This window comes from Dermacentor andersoni, chromosome 1 (assembly GCF_023375885.2).
Source record: "Dermacentor andersoni chromosome 1, qqDerAnde1_hic_scaffold, whole genome shotgun sequence".
Classification (NCBI taxonomy): domain Eukaryota; kingdom Metazoa; phylum Arthropoda; class Arachnida; order Ixodida; family Ixodidae; genus Dermacentor; species Dermacentor andersoni.
Genome location: NC_092814.1, coordinates 176,010,222 through 176,029,093, shown reverse-complemented (window position 1 = coordinate 176,029,093; position 18,872 = coordinate 176,010,222). Strand labels below are relative to the sequence as shown.

Genomic DNA, 18,872 nt, shown 5'->3' with positions numbered 1-18,872 from the left:
TTGACTTAGTGTACATTCATAATGTTGCATTTTTTAATTTGAATTGATTTGAATCGCAGGTCTATACCACGTATACAAGTTAATTATTGACTGCAGGAATAACGAGCAACGAGAAACTACTGCTTCATCATTGTATACATAACGCAGAATGTCGAGCATTCCATCAAGCATGGTAGTGTCTTTAATGAAGTTATGATGTGTTGTGGTATTTTGCTGTGTGAAGTAAACTGGAGTAACATTGGGTAAGTGGAGGGAAAAATTGATCTGCTGCTCAGTCTTTTGCCATTGTTGGACAGATCTCGCAAAAAGGTATTTGCGTCCACAAATGTTGGTACCGTGACTGTAGGGGTTAGGTGTCAATAGCATTTATTGTCTTCTTGCTCTAATTATATAATGCATTAAGAAATCACAAGGACATAAAACACTAAATTACAGTGATGCTTTATTAATGCCTTTTGCCTTCTTGCATGTTGTAGTGCTATACTTATGGAGGTATAATTGTTTTGGTTTTTTTAGCAAAGTGCAGGTTTGGGCTAGTTCATTGTACATAAACAGCATGAAAACACAACTTCGAGGAAATTTCTTCGTTTTATTCTTTTTGTCCAAGTTCTGCTTCAAGGTGTTGGTTCAAACAGGTTTTTTATATATATATATATATATATTAATGTAGCAAACTCATTACGAGTGTGTTTATTGCTAAGTTTTAACATATGGCCTTTCTATTATGGCAGATGCCCCGAATATGGATGGACTACTGCAAATTTCTCACCCTGCAGCAGAAGATTACACGCACACGACGAGTGTTTGACAGGGCCCTCCGGGCTTTGCCTATCACTCAGCATCCTCGCATATGGCCACTTTATTTGGAGTTTGTCAACATGCACGACATTCCCGAAACAGCTCTTCGTGTTTACCGTCGCTACCTTAAGGTACTTATAGTTCTATGGGTTTTAAAAACATGATGAATAGTTTCTCAATCTGGATATCACCTTTTGGCACTTAATTATGTTGAAAAATTTCCTAACCTAAAGTGCTTATTCCGGGACAAAGCTTTGTAACATTGAAGTGGCAAACTTCAATGGGTTGCACTCGTCGAATCCCTTCGGGGATCGCTTGGCATGGATAAGTTAGGCCTGTTCAAAATAACTGAGGGATTAAGCACCACATTCATACATTGTTGCCGTATATTCATTGATGATCGCTAATGTCATGATTTAGTGTTTCAATTTATTTGTTTGGAATATGAAATAACCTTTTGAGAGGTGAATACAGTCGACTCTCGTTACAACGGACCCTGATAATCCGACAAAAAATGTATGTTTTATCCGAAGTCCGTAATATTCAAAAAGCCTCACTTCCAAAACTTTTGTCACAATGTCTAACAACTTTGTTGCAAAGAGTGAGTGATGAACGTCCGAAGTAAAAAAAACAAACAAAAAAAGTCACAGTTTTGCCCAAAAGGCGAAGCATGAATTGCTATAGCAAATGAAGCAAGATAAGCGTGGCAGCAGCAGCGAGCGAATTGACCTTCGTGCTGTCTCTCGCTTTAACACAAACTAAACGTCGAAAGCACAATGCATTCGAAGCTCCCGGCACTAAGCGCACTTTGTCCACATCGCAGATCGCTTTCAAGATACAGCGGCCACGCCGTAAGCAGCAGCCACCGGAGTAGAACCCCATGCCTCGCGCGCGAAAGAGGCTGCGCATTTCCGCCCTGCCTTCATTTCTCCCTCGCGCGCGCAATATTGAGCCACAATCGTCAGTTGTCAGCCCGTGTCGACGCGGTAAAAGTACATTTTGTACGCCTGCTTTAGAAAAAAATTTAACCTTCGCAAGTCAGTTGTCAGCCCGTGTCGACACGGTAAAAGTATGTTTTGTATGCCTGCTTTTGAAAAAAATTGACGCTGATTTCGTCCGCTGTAGCCAATGGTCCATTGTAGTGTGGTCCGTTAAAAGTGAATATTGTTGCATTAATAAAATACGTAGAACAAACCAGGGCTGAAACATGGTCCGTTATATCCGAAGGTCTGTTGTACGCAGGTTCATTGTCACGACCATAGACTGTATTAAAATGTTTTTACTCTTGATCTACCTCTGTGAGTAAAAGTAAGGCAGATTCCACAAAATGTGGGAATCTATGTTATGTGAGGTGTTTTCAGGTTTCTGGCTATTCAGCATTGTTTTGGTTTCTACAGAGTGTTCCTACATCAACTAACATGTTTTTGTAAGGCAAGCAGTTTTGTTTTATGTGTGACAACAGCAGCAAGAAAACGGTAACAGTGACGGTGTGATGACTGTTTCTTTTTGTACTGTGGCAAAAAAATTTTTACACTGTGTTTTGTTTCGACCTCAGTTGATCCTGATGGGATTAGTGTCACACAATGTCATTGTAGTGCTAGCTTCTGCGAGGAAAGGACTTGGAAATGTGGGCTGGTTCACAAAGTGGTGCAGTTTAAAATATTTTCTTAAAGCATTAGCTGCCTTGGGGGGAAAATGGAAGAATCCAGCATGCTGCTTTTATAAACAACTTGTTTATATGTGGCACTACAGGCATGAAAGAGAGTGGCAAGGGCGACTATTCTTTGCCCATTTCATTCCTATTGTGAACTGGCGTGTGTGCACATGCTGTGCAATGTGATGCATGTGCAGTTTGTCTCAGAAAGCTAGTTGGCGTTGGCATGAGAGAAGTATGTGTGCAATTGTGGCCTAATGATTAGCACATCAGGCTGTTCTGCTTTAAGACCGAAATTCAATCTTGCCATCAAACACATACCGTATAGACTCGTGTAAGGGCTGCACTCCCAACTTGGCAGCACAAAATTTGGAAAAAATTTCCTGCTACTAAGCAATCACATTCGATGCGCTGATGCCACTGGTGCGCATTGGTGAATTTTCACGTGCTGCATACTTCCATGTGCCACTACTAGATGGCAAGAACCATCTAGTAGCAGCATATAGTGTCTAGGGCCATCTAGTAGCAGCCCTTAGACAGGACCGAACCAAATGGTTCAGTCCCATGTAAAGGTCGCACCTTGTCAAAATTACAAAAAAAAAAGTGCGGCCCTTACACGAGTCTGTATGACATATTATTTTCTATTGAAAATGCCCAAAATAAGAGTCGAGAACCTACCTACCTACTAACATATCTACCTACCTCAATGTGTCTGGTATGAAGCAAAGAATGTTTTCTGGTTTGTTAAATAAAACTGGTTTCTTAAATAAAATAAGGAGAGGCCTTTGTGCAGGTGCGTCCATCTTTGCTGTAAAAGCTTTTTCTGTTGAGCAATATTTCTCCACCTTTGGTTGCCATTGCTACTTGATACCGTGGTACTCCTTATATGTTATGGCCTCATGTGCTTTGGCGTTTGTGGGACTGTTGTGTTTGCAAAATTATTCTGAGTCATTTATTTACTTCAATTTAGCTCTGCCCCGAGAATGCTGAGGAATTTGTGGAATACTTGACTCGCATCGGTCGCTTGGATGATGCTGCTGTACTACTGGCAGACATTGTCAATAAGGAAGACTTTGTGTCTAAGGAAGGAAAGTCTAAACATCAGGTAGGATAAATGATTTGTAGTATTGAGGAGGAGTAGAGATACATGGTCTGCACGTAATGTTAAAAATGTGTGTAATCCAACATATATGCAGCACAATTTTTAGAATATCTTGCTTGGATGATTTATGAAGTAATGTCTACAGCAATAACATTTATTTACAGCCTCAGTGTAATAAAATTTTCCTTCAGTTCCTTTGGGCATGCAGGTGTTCACAGCTGAATTCACCTGTAGGTCCAGTAAATTAAGGTAGTCATAAGTGAGTCAGAAATTAACTCACATTTACATTATATGATAATGTTGATAGCACTGCATTTTTATTTTGTGGCAAACAATTTTTTTTATCTCTGTATGGATTAAATATCCACAATGAACTGATGTCGCTGTGCTCGAGAGTGCCTGTGCACCTGTCATGCAGGCAATCTTGAGCAGAATGCTCTAGAATGCTTCAGAAAGTCTATTTCTTCTAGCTTAATCAGTCTGTTCAAAACCTAATAAGTGCAGCAATGTGTGCCACTGTGTTTGTGTTCCACTGACCCTTCCCATGCTGTAAAATCTTTTTCTTATCCTCTCCTAGTTAGTTCTCTCCTGGTATTCTCTCCTAGTAATGGGGGCAAACATGCCCAGGTACTATGCATTGGGTGCATGTTAAGGAACCCCAGGAAGACAAAATTAATTTGGAGTCCTCCATTATGGCATGCCTCATAATCGTATTGCAGTTTTCGCATGTGAAACACCAGAATAAAATTTTTTAACTCCCCCCTCTCTTTCATTCTTAAGGATATAGGCCAGTTTGTCATTAGGGAAGACATAAAATGTAATGAAAACAAAAAAATCTAACTCTAGCTCCAACACAGTTATCATTCAATCTGCTAAAAAAATACTGCTATTGTTTGCAACATTGGTGTTGTAGTGAAAGTGCCAGGTTATGGTCCTTTGATATTGGAGCAAATGCATCATGGATGAAGTTATATAAACAGTAGTGGTACAGTTTATGTGCCACATCTGTTCAAGATATATGATTGTGTCAAGCAGGGCATTGTTTCAATGTACTACCATTAAGGTCCTTGTGTCGCAGAAAATCCGGCCTCGGTGTGCAGCGTCTACCCTAGTTTTGGCAAGAATCATTCCGAGCCATTCTAACCCAACCACGCGTACCCAACCATGCAGGTCCTCCATCTAGTGCAAGGAAGTTACTGAAATACTTGAATTTCTCCAAGTAAAATGCGTGAGAAAAATTTTGAAGTATGACTTACGCACAACCTACAGGCATGCTAGCGTGGGATTGTAATTTTAATATACGAGAAAATGCTCCGGTGCACGAAAATTTTGGACACCATGAAGTGGCACGTTTTGTTCCTTGCAACACCTCCAGGTTGCGCTCGCCCCCGCCGCATCGTGGCCCACGCAAGAGGCCGTGTTTCTACCAGAAAGCTTGCCTTCATGCATAATGTTCGTTGCCAGTATTTCCCGGTAAACATTACGGTTACATAGGCTGCATGAGAAGCAGTCTGGAATCTTTGAATGCTATCGCGTTCCACTCTTAAAAACAATGCTTAAGCGTCCTCCCAAGTTTTTTGTGAAAACAATCAAAAACTGTTCCCATTTACATAGGCATAGGCACAATAACATTGGCTATTCTTAAGTGGGGTGATTGTTTCTGTTGCGATGAGGAGATTGCCTTAACACATAGTTTTGCACTATACGTAAAAAAGTGAGTAGTCTGATTCAGCATGCGCATCTGCAGTGGTGGGAATGCTGCTACAATTTCTCTAATCTGCTACATTTCATTAAAACCATACTGTTTCCTACAATTACTAGAGGGAACTCTGGTATAGCGATAGTTCAGTCACCACGGGAATGATGGGTACAGTACATGGATTTGCCTGATCTTCGTGCTTGGAGCTTCACAGGTTCTTGTGGCTTCATTTATTGCACTTTATATAGGCTTAAATTGGCCTAAATTTCAAACCAATATATACTTCTTTTTCAATGCATGGGTAATAAGACTACAAGCATGCGTAATCACTGCTAATTGCCGTGGTTTTGCTTGTCAATGAATCCATGGTGTAATGGTTTCAATATTGAGCTTCGGTGCTGGGGGTTCTGTGTTTGAATCCTGCCGTCAGACAGTTTTAATAATGCTTATTTACCATATCTACTTGCATAATGCTCCCACTTTTTTGTCAAAAAAACTGCAGCAAATTCAGGGGTGCGATCATTACGCGGGTTAAATTTCCCGCGAAATGAAAAAATTATTTTTCATCCCACATTTGCTGCGGGATGACAACAGGTCAACAAACAGGCGGCTGCCGCTGTAACAGTGCGAGATACCAAAGCAAAAATGGCGGCCAGCGGAGCAAGCCAAACACGCCGAACATGTTTCTTTTTTTCCTTTTTGTGAGTACATTACGCGCATTGAAACAGTTTCTTCCATGTCAGTAAGGAATAATATTGTTAATGTCAGCGAGTCTGCGGCAGTAACGTAGCCGTGTCCACTTTGAGGGGACAGAAACAGAGATGGGCGTGCTTAGCTGCCAGTGACATAGAAACACATGGCGGATATGCTGCGGAAACTGCGGAATTTGTCTTTACTATCTTAATACGGCACGCTTCCCCTATGGGTGGGCGAATATCTTATGTGTTACAAGCATTGGCATATGAATAGGGTACACTTCTAATGTATCAGTGTAAACGTGGCTACTATCGTTGCCGCTCGCGATCTGTTGCGTGTCCACAAGTGGAGACAAGCAGAATCAAAAGGCACCTTGTTGTTTTTGTTGACCACAACCATTATAAAGCCTACAAATAATAAAGCCAAGGCAAGTTTGGTTGTAGTTTTTTTTTTGTTCATGGAAATGTGGAAAGGGATTAAAGGAATAAAATGGGGCATCTGCTTAAGAATGTTTGGTACTGTTACGTTTCGCCTACGACGCGCGGTATAGCCGGCGCGGATGCAACGGACGCCGGGGCTTCGTTCAAAGCGGCGGACATTTTGGCCCGTTCAGCGCCGCCGATACGCCTCCCCGCCAAGCGCGTCCAGGCGTGTTTCAGTGCCACGTGTCTTCGTGTGTGCGTGTGTGTGTGTGTGCCCACGCTTGTCAAAGCGCGGCAGCCGGGGAGAGGAGCTCCCCAAGAGTGAAGCGAGGAGGTCTGACCACGGCGCCGGCCTGGCGATGCGTCCCTACACTCGTCTCAACCTGTCTCTCAGCGTGTCCGTGGCGCCGTCACGTGCGCCAGTGACGAGGCGTTCCTTCTCGCCCTCAACTCCGAGACTATAAGAGCAGCTGCCCCCGGACGCCGAGAGAGAGGCTCCGATTTCTTCTGTCGAGTTACGTGCTCTCCCGTCTCTCACTTCGGTCGACCTGACCGCCCGCTCTTTTGCGATGTTAGAATAAACCAGTTGTTCTGTTACCAGTCGACTCATGCTTTGCCGAGACCTTCGGATGCTTCCAGTGCCCCAGGCCGCCAGGCCAACGCTACCCTTGGGGCTTACGACCCGATTGCAACAACGGGTGTCAGCGCTGAGTTTGCAACAACTCGTGCCAGCACTGCGATTCTAACAACTGGCTGGTAGCGGTGAGATCGCGACAACGGAGGCCAGCAGCGAAGATATGCGGTTGACTGTATGCTGAGCAGCACAACGACCATCCGGGAGCAGTGCAACGAGCCCTGTGTGATGACTGGTTGCCTGCAGCGGAACGACTGCGCTGAATTCTTGGCTGCGAGGTTTGGTGAGTGCGGGACTTTCTTCTTCTGAGTTTTGCCAGGCTTTTGTTAGTGTCAGAAACAGAGCTGGTAATTGTGGTTGTCGTTGCTGCCGGGTTAGTTTGCGGCAAGACAATAGAAGGCAGTAGAGAAAGCAGCATTCAGAGCAGCCATGGATTTGAAGTCGTTGCGCAAACCGAAATTGCTGGAGCTTGCAAGAGAGTTGGGTCTGGATGTCTCAGACAAACTCAGAAAACCAGAACTGCTAAGGGCTATTCTTGAGTTAGAAGCTGAGGATGACGAGCTGTCGGAATGCCTTGAGACCATTGAGGAGAGGGAGACGGCAAAAAGACAGGAGCGCGAACTGAAAGAACTGAAAGAGAGACAGGAGCGTGAACTTAAAGAACAGAAAGAGAAAGATGAGCGTGAACGAAAAGAACAGAAAGAAAAAGAAGAGCGCGAACACGCTTTGGAAATGAAGCGTCTCGAGGTAGAGATGGAACGCGCTCGTAATGGAAGTCAGGCACACGGTGCAGGAGAACGAGTATTGTTCAAAATGACTGACCTGATGCGGCCGTTTAAGCTTGGAGAAGACATTGGTTTGTTCCTGGTTAACTTTGAGCGAACGTGCGAGAAGCAGGGGTTCTCTCGGGAAACGTGGCCACAGCGCTTGCTCACTTTGTTACCCGGCGAGGCGGCCGACGTAGTGGCTCGCTTGAATAGAGAGGAGGCAGAGGATTTCGACAAAGTGAAATCGAGTCTGCTAAAAAAGTACAGGCTGTCAGCGGAGGCGTTCCGTCGGAAGTTTCGGGAAAATGAGAAAGGTAGAAGTGAGTCATATACAGAGTTTGCCTACAGGCTAATGTCAAACATGCAGGAGTGGCTCAAAGAAGAGAAAGCGTTTGGTGACCACGAGAAAGTTCTGCAGTGTTTCGGGCTGGAACAGTTTTATAGTCGGTTACCTGAGAACGTGCGGTACTGGGTCTTGGATAGGCCAGACGTTAGTACGGTGGCTAAAGCCGCCGAGCTAGCCGAGGAGTTTGTGACGCGTCGGGCTCGCGGAGCTAAGGACGGTCAAAAGGGTGAATTCGGCTCCAAGTTTGAGAGGCCGAAGTTCACGCCCATGAGAGCAAAGGGGGAAACACGTAGTTCGGATGCAAGTGAAAGCAGTCCGACCGAACGTAAGGAGACGGCGGCAGCCGAAGCCGAACGCAGAAAGCGGTTCGAGACGAGGCAAGCGCGCGTTTGTTATACGTGCCAGAAGCCGGGTCACTTTTCGGCGCAGTGTCCAGAAACAAAAACAAAAGTCGTGTTTTTGTCCTTATGCAGCACTGACGAGAACATGAAGCTTCTCGAGCCTTACATGCGAGACCTCCTCGTGAACGGGAAAGAGTGCCGAGTGCTTCGCGATTCCGCAGCTACAATGGATGTAGTTCACCCCTCTTACGTAAAACCCGATATGTTCACGGGCGAGTGTGCATGGATCAAGCAAGCCGTGGAAGCTCATAGCGTGTGTCTGCCCGTAGCAAAAGTGCTTATTGAAGGACCTTTCGGAGCGCTTGAGACGGAGGCCGCAGTGTCATCTATGCTGCCCCCCCAGTACCCGTACCTATTTTCGAACAGGTCCGATCACCTCCTGCGCGAGCAGGGTCTTTTGTTTGGTGAGGCTAGCGTTCAGGCCTTAACCAGATCGAAGGTTCGGGAGCTCGCTGCAAAGGCGGTAGTTGCGGGACCGACGTTGTCGAACAATGAAAAAGGGTCAGAGGCGCAGCAAGCCGATATTCAGAGCACGCCCGAACTGAATAAAATTGAGCCTGTAGCGTTAAAGGCACCAGATACTGGAGAGGAAATTCCCGATGCGGGGAAGTTAGAAGAGCTATCTGCAGATTTGCTCATCGCGCCTACGTCAGATGGACTTAATAGGTTGCTAAAAGTCAGCCGGTCGGCTTTGATAGCCGAGCAAAAGAAGGATGGCAGCCTAGAAAACATACGCTGCATTGTCAAGGAAGGTATCGCCAAGAAAAATGCTCGCTTTGTGGAAAGAGGTGGGGTCCTGTACCGGAAGTATCTAGACCGCAGAGGAGTGGAGTTCGATCAGCTGATCGTGCCTCAGTGCTACCGTCAGGATCTGTTGCGCTTGTCGCATGGGGGTTCGTGGTCCGGACACCTAGGAGTTAAGAAAACTAAGGACCGTCTCTTGCAAGAGTACTATTGGCCAGGGTGTTTTCGGGACGCAGACCACTTTGTGAAGACATGCGACACCTGTCAGCGGGTGGGCAAACCAGGGGACAAATCGAGGGCGCCGTTGAAGTTGGTACCTATCATTACGGAGCCTTTTAGACGGCTCATTATTGATACAGTGGGACCTCTGCCGGTAACAGCCACGGGGTACAGACACATCTTGACTGTGATCTGCCCAGCGACAAAGTTCCCTGAAGCAGTGCCGCTTAAAGAACTCAGCTCAGTTGAGATAGTCAATGCACTACTGTCCATATTTGCGCGAGTTGGTTTTCCTGCGGAAATCCAATCAGATCAGGGCACAGTGTTTACTAGCGCTTTGACGACAGCCTTTCTCGAAAGGTGCGGGGTAAAGCTGTTACACAGCTCAGTGTACCACCCACAGTCGAATTCCGTTGAGAAGCTCCACTCCGTCATGAAGCGTGGGTGGAGAGCGTTGTGTTTTGAACAACAAACTGACTGGGAGCTGTGTCTGCCTGGGGTGACGTTGGCATTAAAGACAGCGCCGCATGCGGCTACGGGGTTTTCGCCAGCTGAGCTAGTGTACGGTCGCTCGCTGCGATCTCCGCTTCGCATGCTTCGAGACGGATCACTGCCCTCTCCAATGGCTGCAGACTATCTCTTCCACAAATGGCCGCCTCCTGCACTGGAGCCTCGCTTTGCAACAACATTCCTTTGAGGTGCGTTACAAAAAGGGGAGTCTCAACGGTAACGCCGATGGCTTAAGTCGAAGCCCCTAACGTGGGAATCAGCCTCAAAATTGTTTGTTACTGATGTTTTTCTTCCTGAGGCAGGATTTTTAACATATTGCTTTTGTGTAGTGTTTCAAAGTGATGATGTGCTTTCTAGTGCAATTTTCCGATTTGTGGACGCGTTCTGAGTGCTGCTAAACTACTGTAAGGAACTAGGCAGCAGTATAAAAGGGGAAAGAGCCTGGCAGGGCTTAGTGAGGGTTGTGCCGTGCTTGCTGACTGAGCGGTTGACTTTCGGCGTAGTTTTAACGCTTGCCGGGAACGAGAACAAAAATGTCAACTCTCCCGAAGTCACATTGCAGTGTCCTGTGTGAACCTGAACGAGAGAACGAGGCCTTCTCCGTGCGCTGCGCTCAAGAAACGCCGACGGACGCCCGACTTCGGTTATGTGCATCATCGAGCGACATCCCTCCGGACAGCGGATGCAGTCCCCTGACCATCGGGATCTCCTTCCCCCGGCGGGGCGGTCTGTTACGTTTCGCCTACGACGCGCGGTATAGCCGGCGCGGATGCAACGGACGCCGGGGCTTCGTTCAAAGCGGCGGACATTTTGGCCCGTTCAGCGCCGCCGATACGCCTCCCCGCCAAGCGCGTCCAGGCGTGTTTCAGTGCCACGTGTCTTCGTGTGTGCGTGTGTGTGTGTGTGCCCACGCTTGTCAAAGCGCGGCAGCCGGGGAGAGGAGCTCCCCAAGAGTGAAGCGAGGAGGTCTGACCACGGCGCCGGCCTGGCGATGCGTCACTACACTCATCTCAACCTGTCTCTCAGCGTGTCCGTGGCGCCGTCACGTGCGCCAGTGACGAGGCGTTCCTTCTCGCCCTCAACTCCGAGACTATAAGAGCAGCTGCCCCCGGACGCCGAGAGAGAGGCTCCGATTTCTTCTGTCGAGTTACGTGCTCTCCCGTCTCTCACTTCGGTCGACCTGACCGCCCGCTCTTTTGCGATGTTAGAATAAACCAGTTGTTCTGTTACCAGTCGACTCATGCTTTGCCGAGACCTTCGGATGCTTCCAGTGCCCCAGGCCGCCAGGCCAACGCTACCCTTGGGGCTTACGACCCGATTGCAACAACGGGTGTCAGCGCTGAGTTTGCAACAACTCGTGCCAGCACTGCGATTCCAACAGTACATGCAGACCGCTTGGTATGCCTTGAAGAGTCGTTCGCGTAGCATTCAACAGCATTCGACAGATGGTAATCGTGATCATCATTAGCTAGACTTGTCACATGACATATCGCTGCAGCAAGTTCAGGGTGCGATCATTACACCGGAAAGAAAAAAAATCGAATTTTGACGACAAAATTCAGGGGTGCGATCATTACGTGAGTGCGATCATTATGCAAGTAAATACGGTAATTATTTATAATGGAAACTGACCATGTCAACCTTTAACAGCCGAACTCTGTTGAGTGAGGCTAGCTTAGCAGGACTCTTTAAGGAACTATCAAACATTGTTTGGGATATCATCGGCCTTAGGGAGATTAGAACTGGTGAGACTTAGACATTGTTGAATAACGGCCATGTCCTCTGCTATAGAGGTCTCCCAGATGATAAGAAGCAATATGGGATGTAGGATTCCTAATCCATAAGGACATATCGGGCAATGTTGACGAATTCTACAGCATTAATGAGAGGGTAGCAGTAGTCATAATCAAACTTAATGAGAGGTATAGATTAAAGGTAGTACAAGCCTATGCTCCAACATCCAGTCACGATGATGAGAAAAGTGCAAACTCGGTATACAGTAGTAATGGGCGACTTCAATGCAAAAGCGGGCACAAAGCAGGTGGGTGAACAAGCAATTGGCGACTAAGGTGTCAGCTCCAGAAATGCTAGAGAAGAGATGCTGGTAGAATTCGCAGAAAGGAATAAGCTGGGAATAATGAACACCTTTTTCAGGAAGCGTAGCAACAGAAAGTGGTGTAACACTAATGGTGAAGCAAGAAATTAAATTGATTTCATAGTTTATGCCGAACCCAGCATAGTGCAGAATGTAGAAGTGATAGGTAGCGTAAAGTGCAGCGATCGTAAGTTAGTAAGGGCTAGGATTCACCTCAATTTCGAATAAATAAATAAATAAAGAAAGAAATGTGAAGAGAGAAAGAGTAAAATTTGTCAAGAAGAAACAGGTCAACTAGAGGCAGTAAGGGTAAAAGACAAATTTAGGCTGGTACTTGCAAACAAATGTGCAGCCTTAGAACAGAGAGATGATGATGACATAGATGTAATGAATGAAACCGTAACTAGGCTGGCTTCAGAAGCAGCAATAGAAGTAGGAAGTAAGGCACCAAGGCCACCAGTAGGTAAGCTCTCCCAAGTAACAAATGACCTAATAAAGAAACGACAGTGAATGAAAGCGTCCAACTCAAAAGATAAAATAGAATTCACGGAACTGTTAAAACTGATCAACAAGGCAAAAATAAAGGATATTCGAAATTATAACGGGAGTAAGACTGAAGAAGCCGTAAAAAATGGGCGCAGCCTGAAATCAGATCAGTGAGAAGGAAACTTTCCATAGGACAAACTAAGATGTATGCACTGAAAGATAAGCAGGGCAATACCATTAGCAGTCTCGAAAGTATAGTAAAAGCAGCGGAAGAATTCTATACTGACCTGTTCATTACCCAGAGGACTCGGGAAAACTCAAGGCGAAACAGTAATGAACAGGATACAGAAATTCCGCCTATAGCTAGCGATAAGGTCAGAAGGGCCCTGCAAGACATGAAACGGGGGAAAGTGGCAGGAGAAGATGGAATAACAGTCGATTTAATCAAAGATGGAAGAGACGTAATGCTTAGAACACTGGCAACTCTCTATACGAAGTGTCTATCGACTACAAGGGTCCCAGAAAACTGGAAAAATGCAAACATTATACTAATCCACAAAAAGGGAGACGTTAAAGAATTGAAAAATTATAGGTCCATTAGGTTACTCCCAGTATTATATAAAATATTCACCAAGATAATCTCCAATATAATAAGGGTAACACTGGACTTTAATCAACCAAGGGAACAGGCTGGTTTCAGGAAGGGATACTCTACAATGGATCACATCCAACATCCATGTCATCAATCAGGTAATCCAGAAATCCGCAGAGTACAATCAGCCTCTATATATGGCTTGCATAGATTACGAAAAGACATTTGATTCATTAGTGATATCAGCAGTCATAGAGGCATTACGTAATCAAGGGGTACAGACCGCTTACGTAAATATCCTGGAAAATACCTACAGAGATTTCACAGCTACCTTAATTCTCCATATGAAGGACGATACCTATAAAGAAAGGGGTCGATCAGACAAGGAGACACAATCTCTCCAATGCTATTCACTGCGTGCTTGGAAGAAGTATTCAAGCTATTACACTGGGAAGACTTAGGACTAAGGATCGACGGCGCGTACCTCAGCAGCCTTCGGTTTACAGATGACATTGTTCTATTCAGCAACACTGCAGACGAGTTACAACTGATTGAGGACCTTAACAGAGAGAGCGTAAGAGTGGGGTTGAAGACTAACATGCAGAAGACACAGATAATGATGAATAACCAGGCAGAGGAACAAGAGTTCAGGATCGCCAGTCAGCCTCTAGAGGGTGGGAAGCAGTATGTATACTTAGGTCAGTAAATCAAAGGGAACCCTGATCATGAGAAGGAAGTTCATAGAAGAATAAATATGGGTTGTATTGCACACGGCAGACGTCAGCTCCTGACTGGAAGCTTGCCATTATCATTGAAAAGGATGGTGCAATCAGTGCATTTTACCAGTGCTGACATATGGGGCAGAAACTTGGAGACTGACAAAAAAGCTTGAGAACAAGTTAAGGACCATGCAAAGAGCGATAGAATGAAGAATGCTAGGCAGCACTTTAAAGGGACACTAAAGGTTAATATTAAGTCAACGTGAACTGTTGAAATACCATCCCAGAAACCTCGAAACGCTTGTTTCATGTGAATAAGAGACTTATATTAAGAGAAAATGCATTCTGAAGCGTACCTCTAGCGCAGTTCTAATCGCCCGCCCTCCAATCGAGGAGTGGTGACGTCATGGTCTCATAGTGTCGTTACGCCGTCGGTAAGTAAAACAGCGCCCGCAGACAGCGCTACGGCTTTTCTGCGCAAAACGCAAACGCGCGGCCAGAAACAGAGCCAAGACAGAGGCGACAGCAGCGCGAAAGCGGAACTATGGTGGCTAGCGGAAGGGAAAGCGCGCAACGATAAGCTGGTTCTTTATTTTATGACGCCAACTTTGACGCTCGTTGTTATGGACGACCCTGACAACAACACATTGGCTCGCGATGCTGGGCTCGACTTCAACGATTTAAGAACTGATGAACGTGACCTGCTGCTGAGGGCTCGCGCTGCCGGCGTCGTTGCGTACTACTACGACCACAACTGTGTGTCATGGCTGTACATATTCGCACATTTGTAGCTTTTCCTTCGCAAAAACCAACTGCCGCACTCACCGCCCAGTCTTTGACCTGCAATTGTTCTTGCGCTTTAGAGAATGCAGGCAAGACCGACGGAACAGCGCTACGGGAAAGCATTGCTTTGAAAGGCACCCCACATGACTTCAGTAAGTCGGCTTTGAACTCGTAATCCTCTGGACAAAAGTGCAGTGAGCACATTACGTGATTTTTCGGCTCTTTGCCAACGCGCTGTGGCAGAAGTATGGCACTTAGCCACTTCGAACGGAGAGGTTCACTCGTTGGCATACAGTGATAACTAATGTTGGATTCGCCGTTGCAACTGCCCTTAGCCAAGTTCTGCAGAATTTTCGCGCATTCCACGACATCACATGGACGTGTCATTCTCGCTGCTTGTTCTAAATGCAAGTTTCGCGAGCCAGCAGAACCAGCGCAGCACAACACGATAACGAAACAACTGAAACTCCTAAACGCGCGCAGCGCAGAGTCGAGCGAAAACAAAACCTTTTGACCACCCATACTACTGAAGGGTAATGTCAAAATGTTATTTTTTCTTGGAATCGAATAGAAGTAGACAAGTAGCATTTTCTTCCATCTTATAACCTAATGAAATGATCTTTTTAATACGAGTAGTTGAGTACTAGTGACAAATTATAATGAGGAGTGCCTTCGTCATCGGGCTGGTACCGGAATGTCGCTGGGGGGTCTCAAGTCGTGTCATGCATTTACCTCAATTTCTCGATTACTAGATCTCTGTTCGTGATTATATTGATGCCTTAGACGTTCTAGAGCATTGCTTTATTACGTTAACTTGACTTAATAGTAACCTTTAGTGTCCCTTTAAGAGACTGAAAGAGAGCGGTTTGGATCAGAGAGCAAACTAGTATAGATGATATTCTAATTGAGATTAAGAGAGAAAAATGACGCTGGGCAGGTCATGTAATGCACAGATTAGATAACCATTGGACCATTAGGGTGATGGAATGGGTGCGAAGAGAAGGGAAGCGCAGTAGAGGACAGCAGAAGACTAGGTGGTGCGACGAAATTGGGAAATTTGCAGGTGCTAGTTGGAATCGGTTGGTGCAGGACAGGGGTAATTGGCGATCGTAGAGAGAGGCCTTCGTCCTGCAGTGGACATAAAGGCCAGAATACATGGAGCGAATATGCGTCGAATAGTCGGCGTTTGACGCCCAGCGGCGTACGTGCGACGCACGGCGGTGGAGAAAACGTCGTTTGCCGCTGATCTAGCTGACGCAGAAAAGTTCGTCGGGCATCGACGATACCGGAAGCGACAAACGAGCGGCGCCCCAAAGCGAGCCAATCAGGTCTCACTATCCGCCCCGACTTCCGACTAGGCTTCCCCGCTTTTTGTATTCATGGCATCCAAAGCGGCGCGGCTGGAATTTAACGACAAGTTAATTTCGGCTGTTCAGAAGCGTGCCGCGCGCGCGTTGAGCCACAGAACAGAGCCGCGGAGTTGGAAGAGCCGAAAGTTGTTTACCCGCCCGGTGTTGCCACAACGCATAGAATCGCCGCTTTCTTTAAACTACATCGGCACATGAATGTCTCAAACACATAAAAAACACTAGAAATCATTTCTAAACAAGATTTTACGCGTTTTTAGAGTGTTCCGCAATTCAAAAACGATAATAGTTGTCGTTAAAGTATTTTTTTGTGTCATGTGTTTCACTACAGCGCATTTGCCTCGTCTAGCCACACTGATAACAACGCAGGGACTCGCCGGCGGCGGCCGCCGTGCCTTCACTCCATGTAGCGCAGCCCGACGAACATACGGCGTCGCGCCGCGGCAGATTTTCTGCCGCCCGAACTTCGTTGTGAAAGTTCGCTCCATGTATTCTGGCCTTAAAATACGCTGATGATGTTTATGACGACTTTCTTAACCCTTTCAGCCCTGGATTTTCTATTTGCATATATTTTTTTGCTTTGCATATTTTGCACCATAAGGACTCTAGAAACATGCCTGAGAAAAAAATAAATCATTTGTGTTATTATTTACCGGTTTACAATCATGTCGTCAATACCGCACATCAGGGCTCAGTGGTTGCGAAAGGCAGTGAAAAGCTAATTTATTCAGAGGTGGAAAACACAGTCATGGCAAACGCAAACATCACTAATTGTTCATGTGGAAGCCTCTGAAGCAGTTTCGAGCCTTGGCAAGACACAGGTGGACGTTGCATTTTTCGCACATGATACGGGTTTGTCCTGTGCATCCCTCGAGCTTACAACGCTGTTCCCTGCTGTCGGTACGAAGAGGCCAGTGTCCCACATTATCAAACCTTACGTCTTGTACAGGCCTGTTTTCAGCATATCTTGCTTTTTTCAAAGTCACCAGAGGGGAGAGTGACGGCCTTCCTCGCTTTTGCATCTTTGGCAGGTTGTCGGCTCGTGCAAGTGCTTCACTAATATGGAGGGTGAAGTCAAGTCCAGTTGCTTGGCAGGGATCAGCCCTTGTGCAGCTGCATCACTTCTATACTCCAGCCATGCGTTCACAACCAAGGCATTGATAACGGGAAATATCATCCTCAGCGTCCACTTTCGCGACCCAATCTTCGTACGGTAGAGCGCTACAAGGAAGTCGGTTTTATCGACTCCACCCATGCTGCTGTTGTACATCCTTACAACAGCTGGGCGTTTCACTTCAATGTAGCACTTAGCTGTCTTGCTCCACCGCTTGGCGGTGTCCTCGTCATCAATGGCCACAAAGTTCGATGCCATGGTCACAGCTTTGTTGTCATACCATCGCGTGACAGTTACTTTTCCGTCCTTGCTGACCAGGGAAGCAGAAGTTCCGCGGCCTTTTTTCTTTAGAATTTTCTCCGACTCCAATGGGCATTTTTCCCACCGGTTGGTTTGAATAGTTCCTGCCGCAAATATTTTCTTGTGTAGCAGCGCGCGCAGAAGAGGTAGCGATGTAAAATAATTGTGAAAATATAGCTTGTGTCCCTTGTCGCAGGGAATTCGATAAGCCAGCTGTGACACTATAGCACCTGTCACACCATATTGTTGCTTGAGGCTTTCTTCTAACAGTGTCGTTGACCCCTGATATGGCAGCGAAGAATACACGATGCCAGACTCTCCACAAAGCATGAAGATTTTTATACCCCAGGGGTGTAGTTTCCCTTTCGCATACTGTTTGATATCCAGCTTTCCTTTGAAGGGAACCATTTGTTCATCGGTACACAATCGCTCCTCCACATGCAGTGCCTGACACCTTTCTTCGAATTTATCAGGAAAAGGTCTTACCTTCCAGAGGCCATCATCAGGGTCAGGCCGAGACACGTCAACTATGTGGAAATTGTTTCTCAGCTTTTCAAAGCGGTTGCGTGAGAGCTCGGTAGATGCGACCAGCCTAGTCTTCATTTCTGGCTTCCAATATAACCGCAGCCTTGGGTATCACATGACGCCCATGATGAGGTGAAGTGCAAAGAGTTGTCGGATCTCTTGTTCGTTTGTATATTTACTGATCTGCCTTCTTGCAGTACAGAATACTGGTTCGTCTTTTCGGCTAGTTCAATGAATACGCTCTTCAGAATGTAGCGACAGAAATAGTCCCACGGTGAGTGCATTTCTTCGTCAGCATTCAATTAAGCAAATTCTTCGCACTCAAAAGTTGTGTCCGGTTTTATGAACTTCTTCCTTGTCCATGCAGCTGTCGATGGTTGGCACTCATCGTCCGAGCTTTCATCCTCGCTTTCCGCCTGTTCTGTCTCAAGCTGCTCAAACTCGTCACCGCTGTCGGAAGATCCATCGATTTCTCCCTCGACATCAGACAAGTTTCCATTATCAAGCTCACGGAAAATTGCATCCGTGCATTCTTCCAGATGCCTAGAACGCAAGTCCTGGCGGGAATAGAATGTATCTGCCGGTATACACGGTATAGGCGTGCCTGAAAAAAAAAAAAAAAAACGCACTGAAATCGGACGCAATGGCAAACCAACGGAACGCCATATACAACCACAAAGCCCTGCTGTCGTGAAAACTGCACACGGAAAAAACATCTTTTTACAAGTAATATCACCATGCAATGACGCTTATTCAAGCACATGCGTTCTCTGCAATCTGTTTAGACTATAAAAAAAAATCGCTACTTAAACTACGCAGGGGCTATTCAATTAAAAAAGAAAAAAAAGCACGTACCTGACGGTGTGTCTGCCATGTTGGTTGTTGTCATTTCTTCTTCC

General features: G+C 46.1%; 1 protein-coding gene across 2 annotated transcripts in view; it reads left to right on the top strand.

Moving 5' to 3' along the window:
- Positions 1-18,872, top strand: part of fand (Pre-mRNA-splicing factor SYF1 fand) — a 127,822-nt gene that overhangs the window by 5,275 nt on the left and 103,675 nt on the right. For both annotated transcript variants that reach the window (XM_050195065.3, XM_050195064.3), the window contains exons 4-5: positions 732-929; positions 3,423-3,557. In XM_050195065.3, coding sequence (XP_050051022.2) covers positions 732-929; positions 3,423-3,557 — 333 coding nt within the window. The remainder of the gene's footprint in view (positions 1-731; positions 930-3,422; positions 3,558-18,872) is intronic.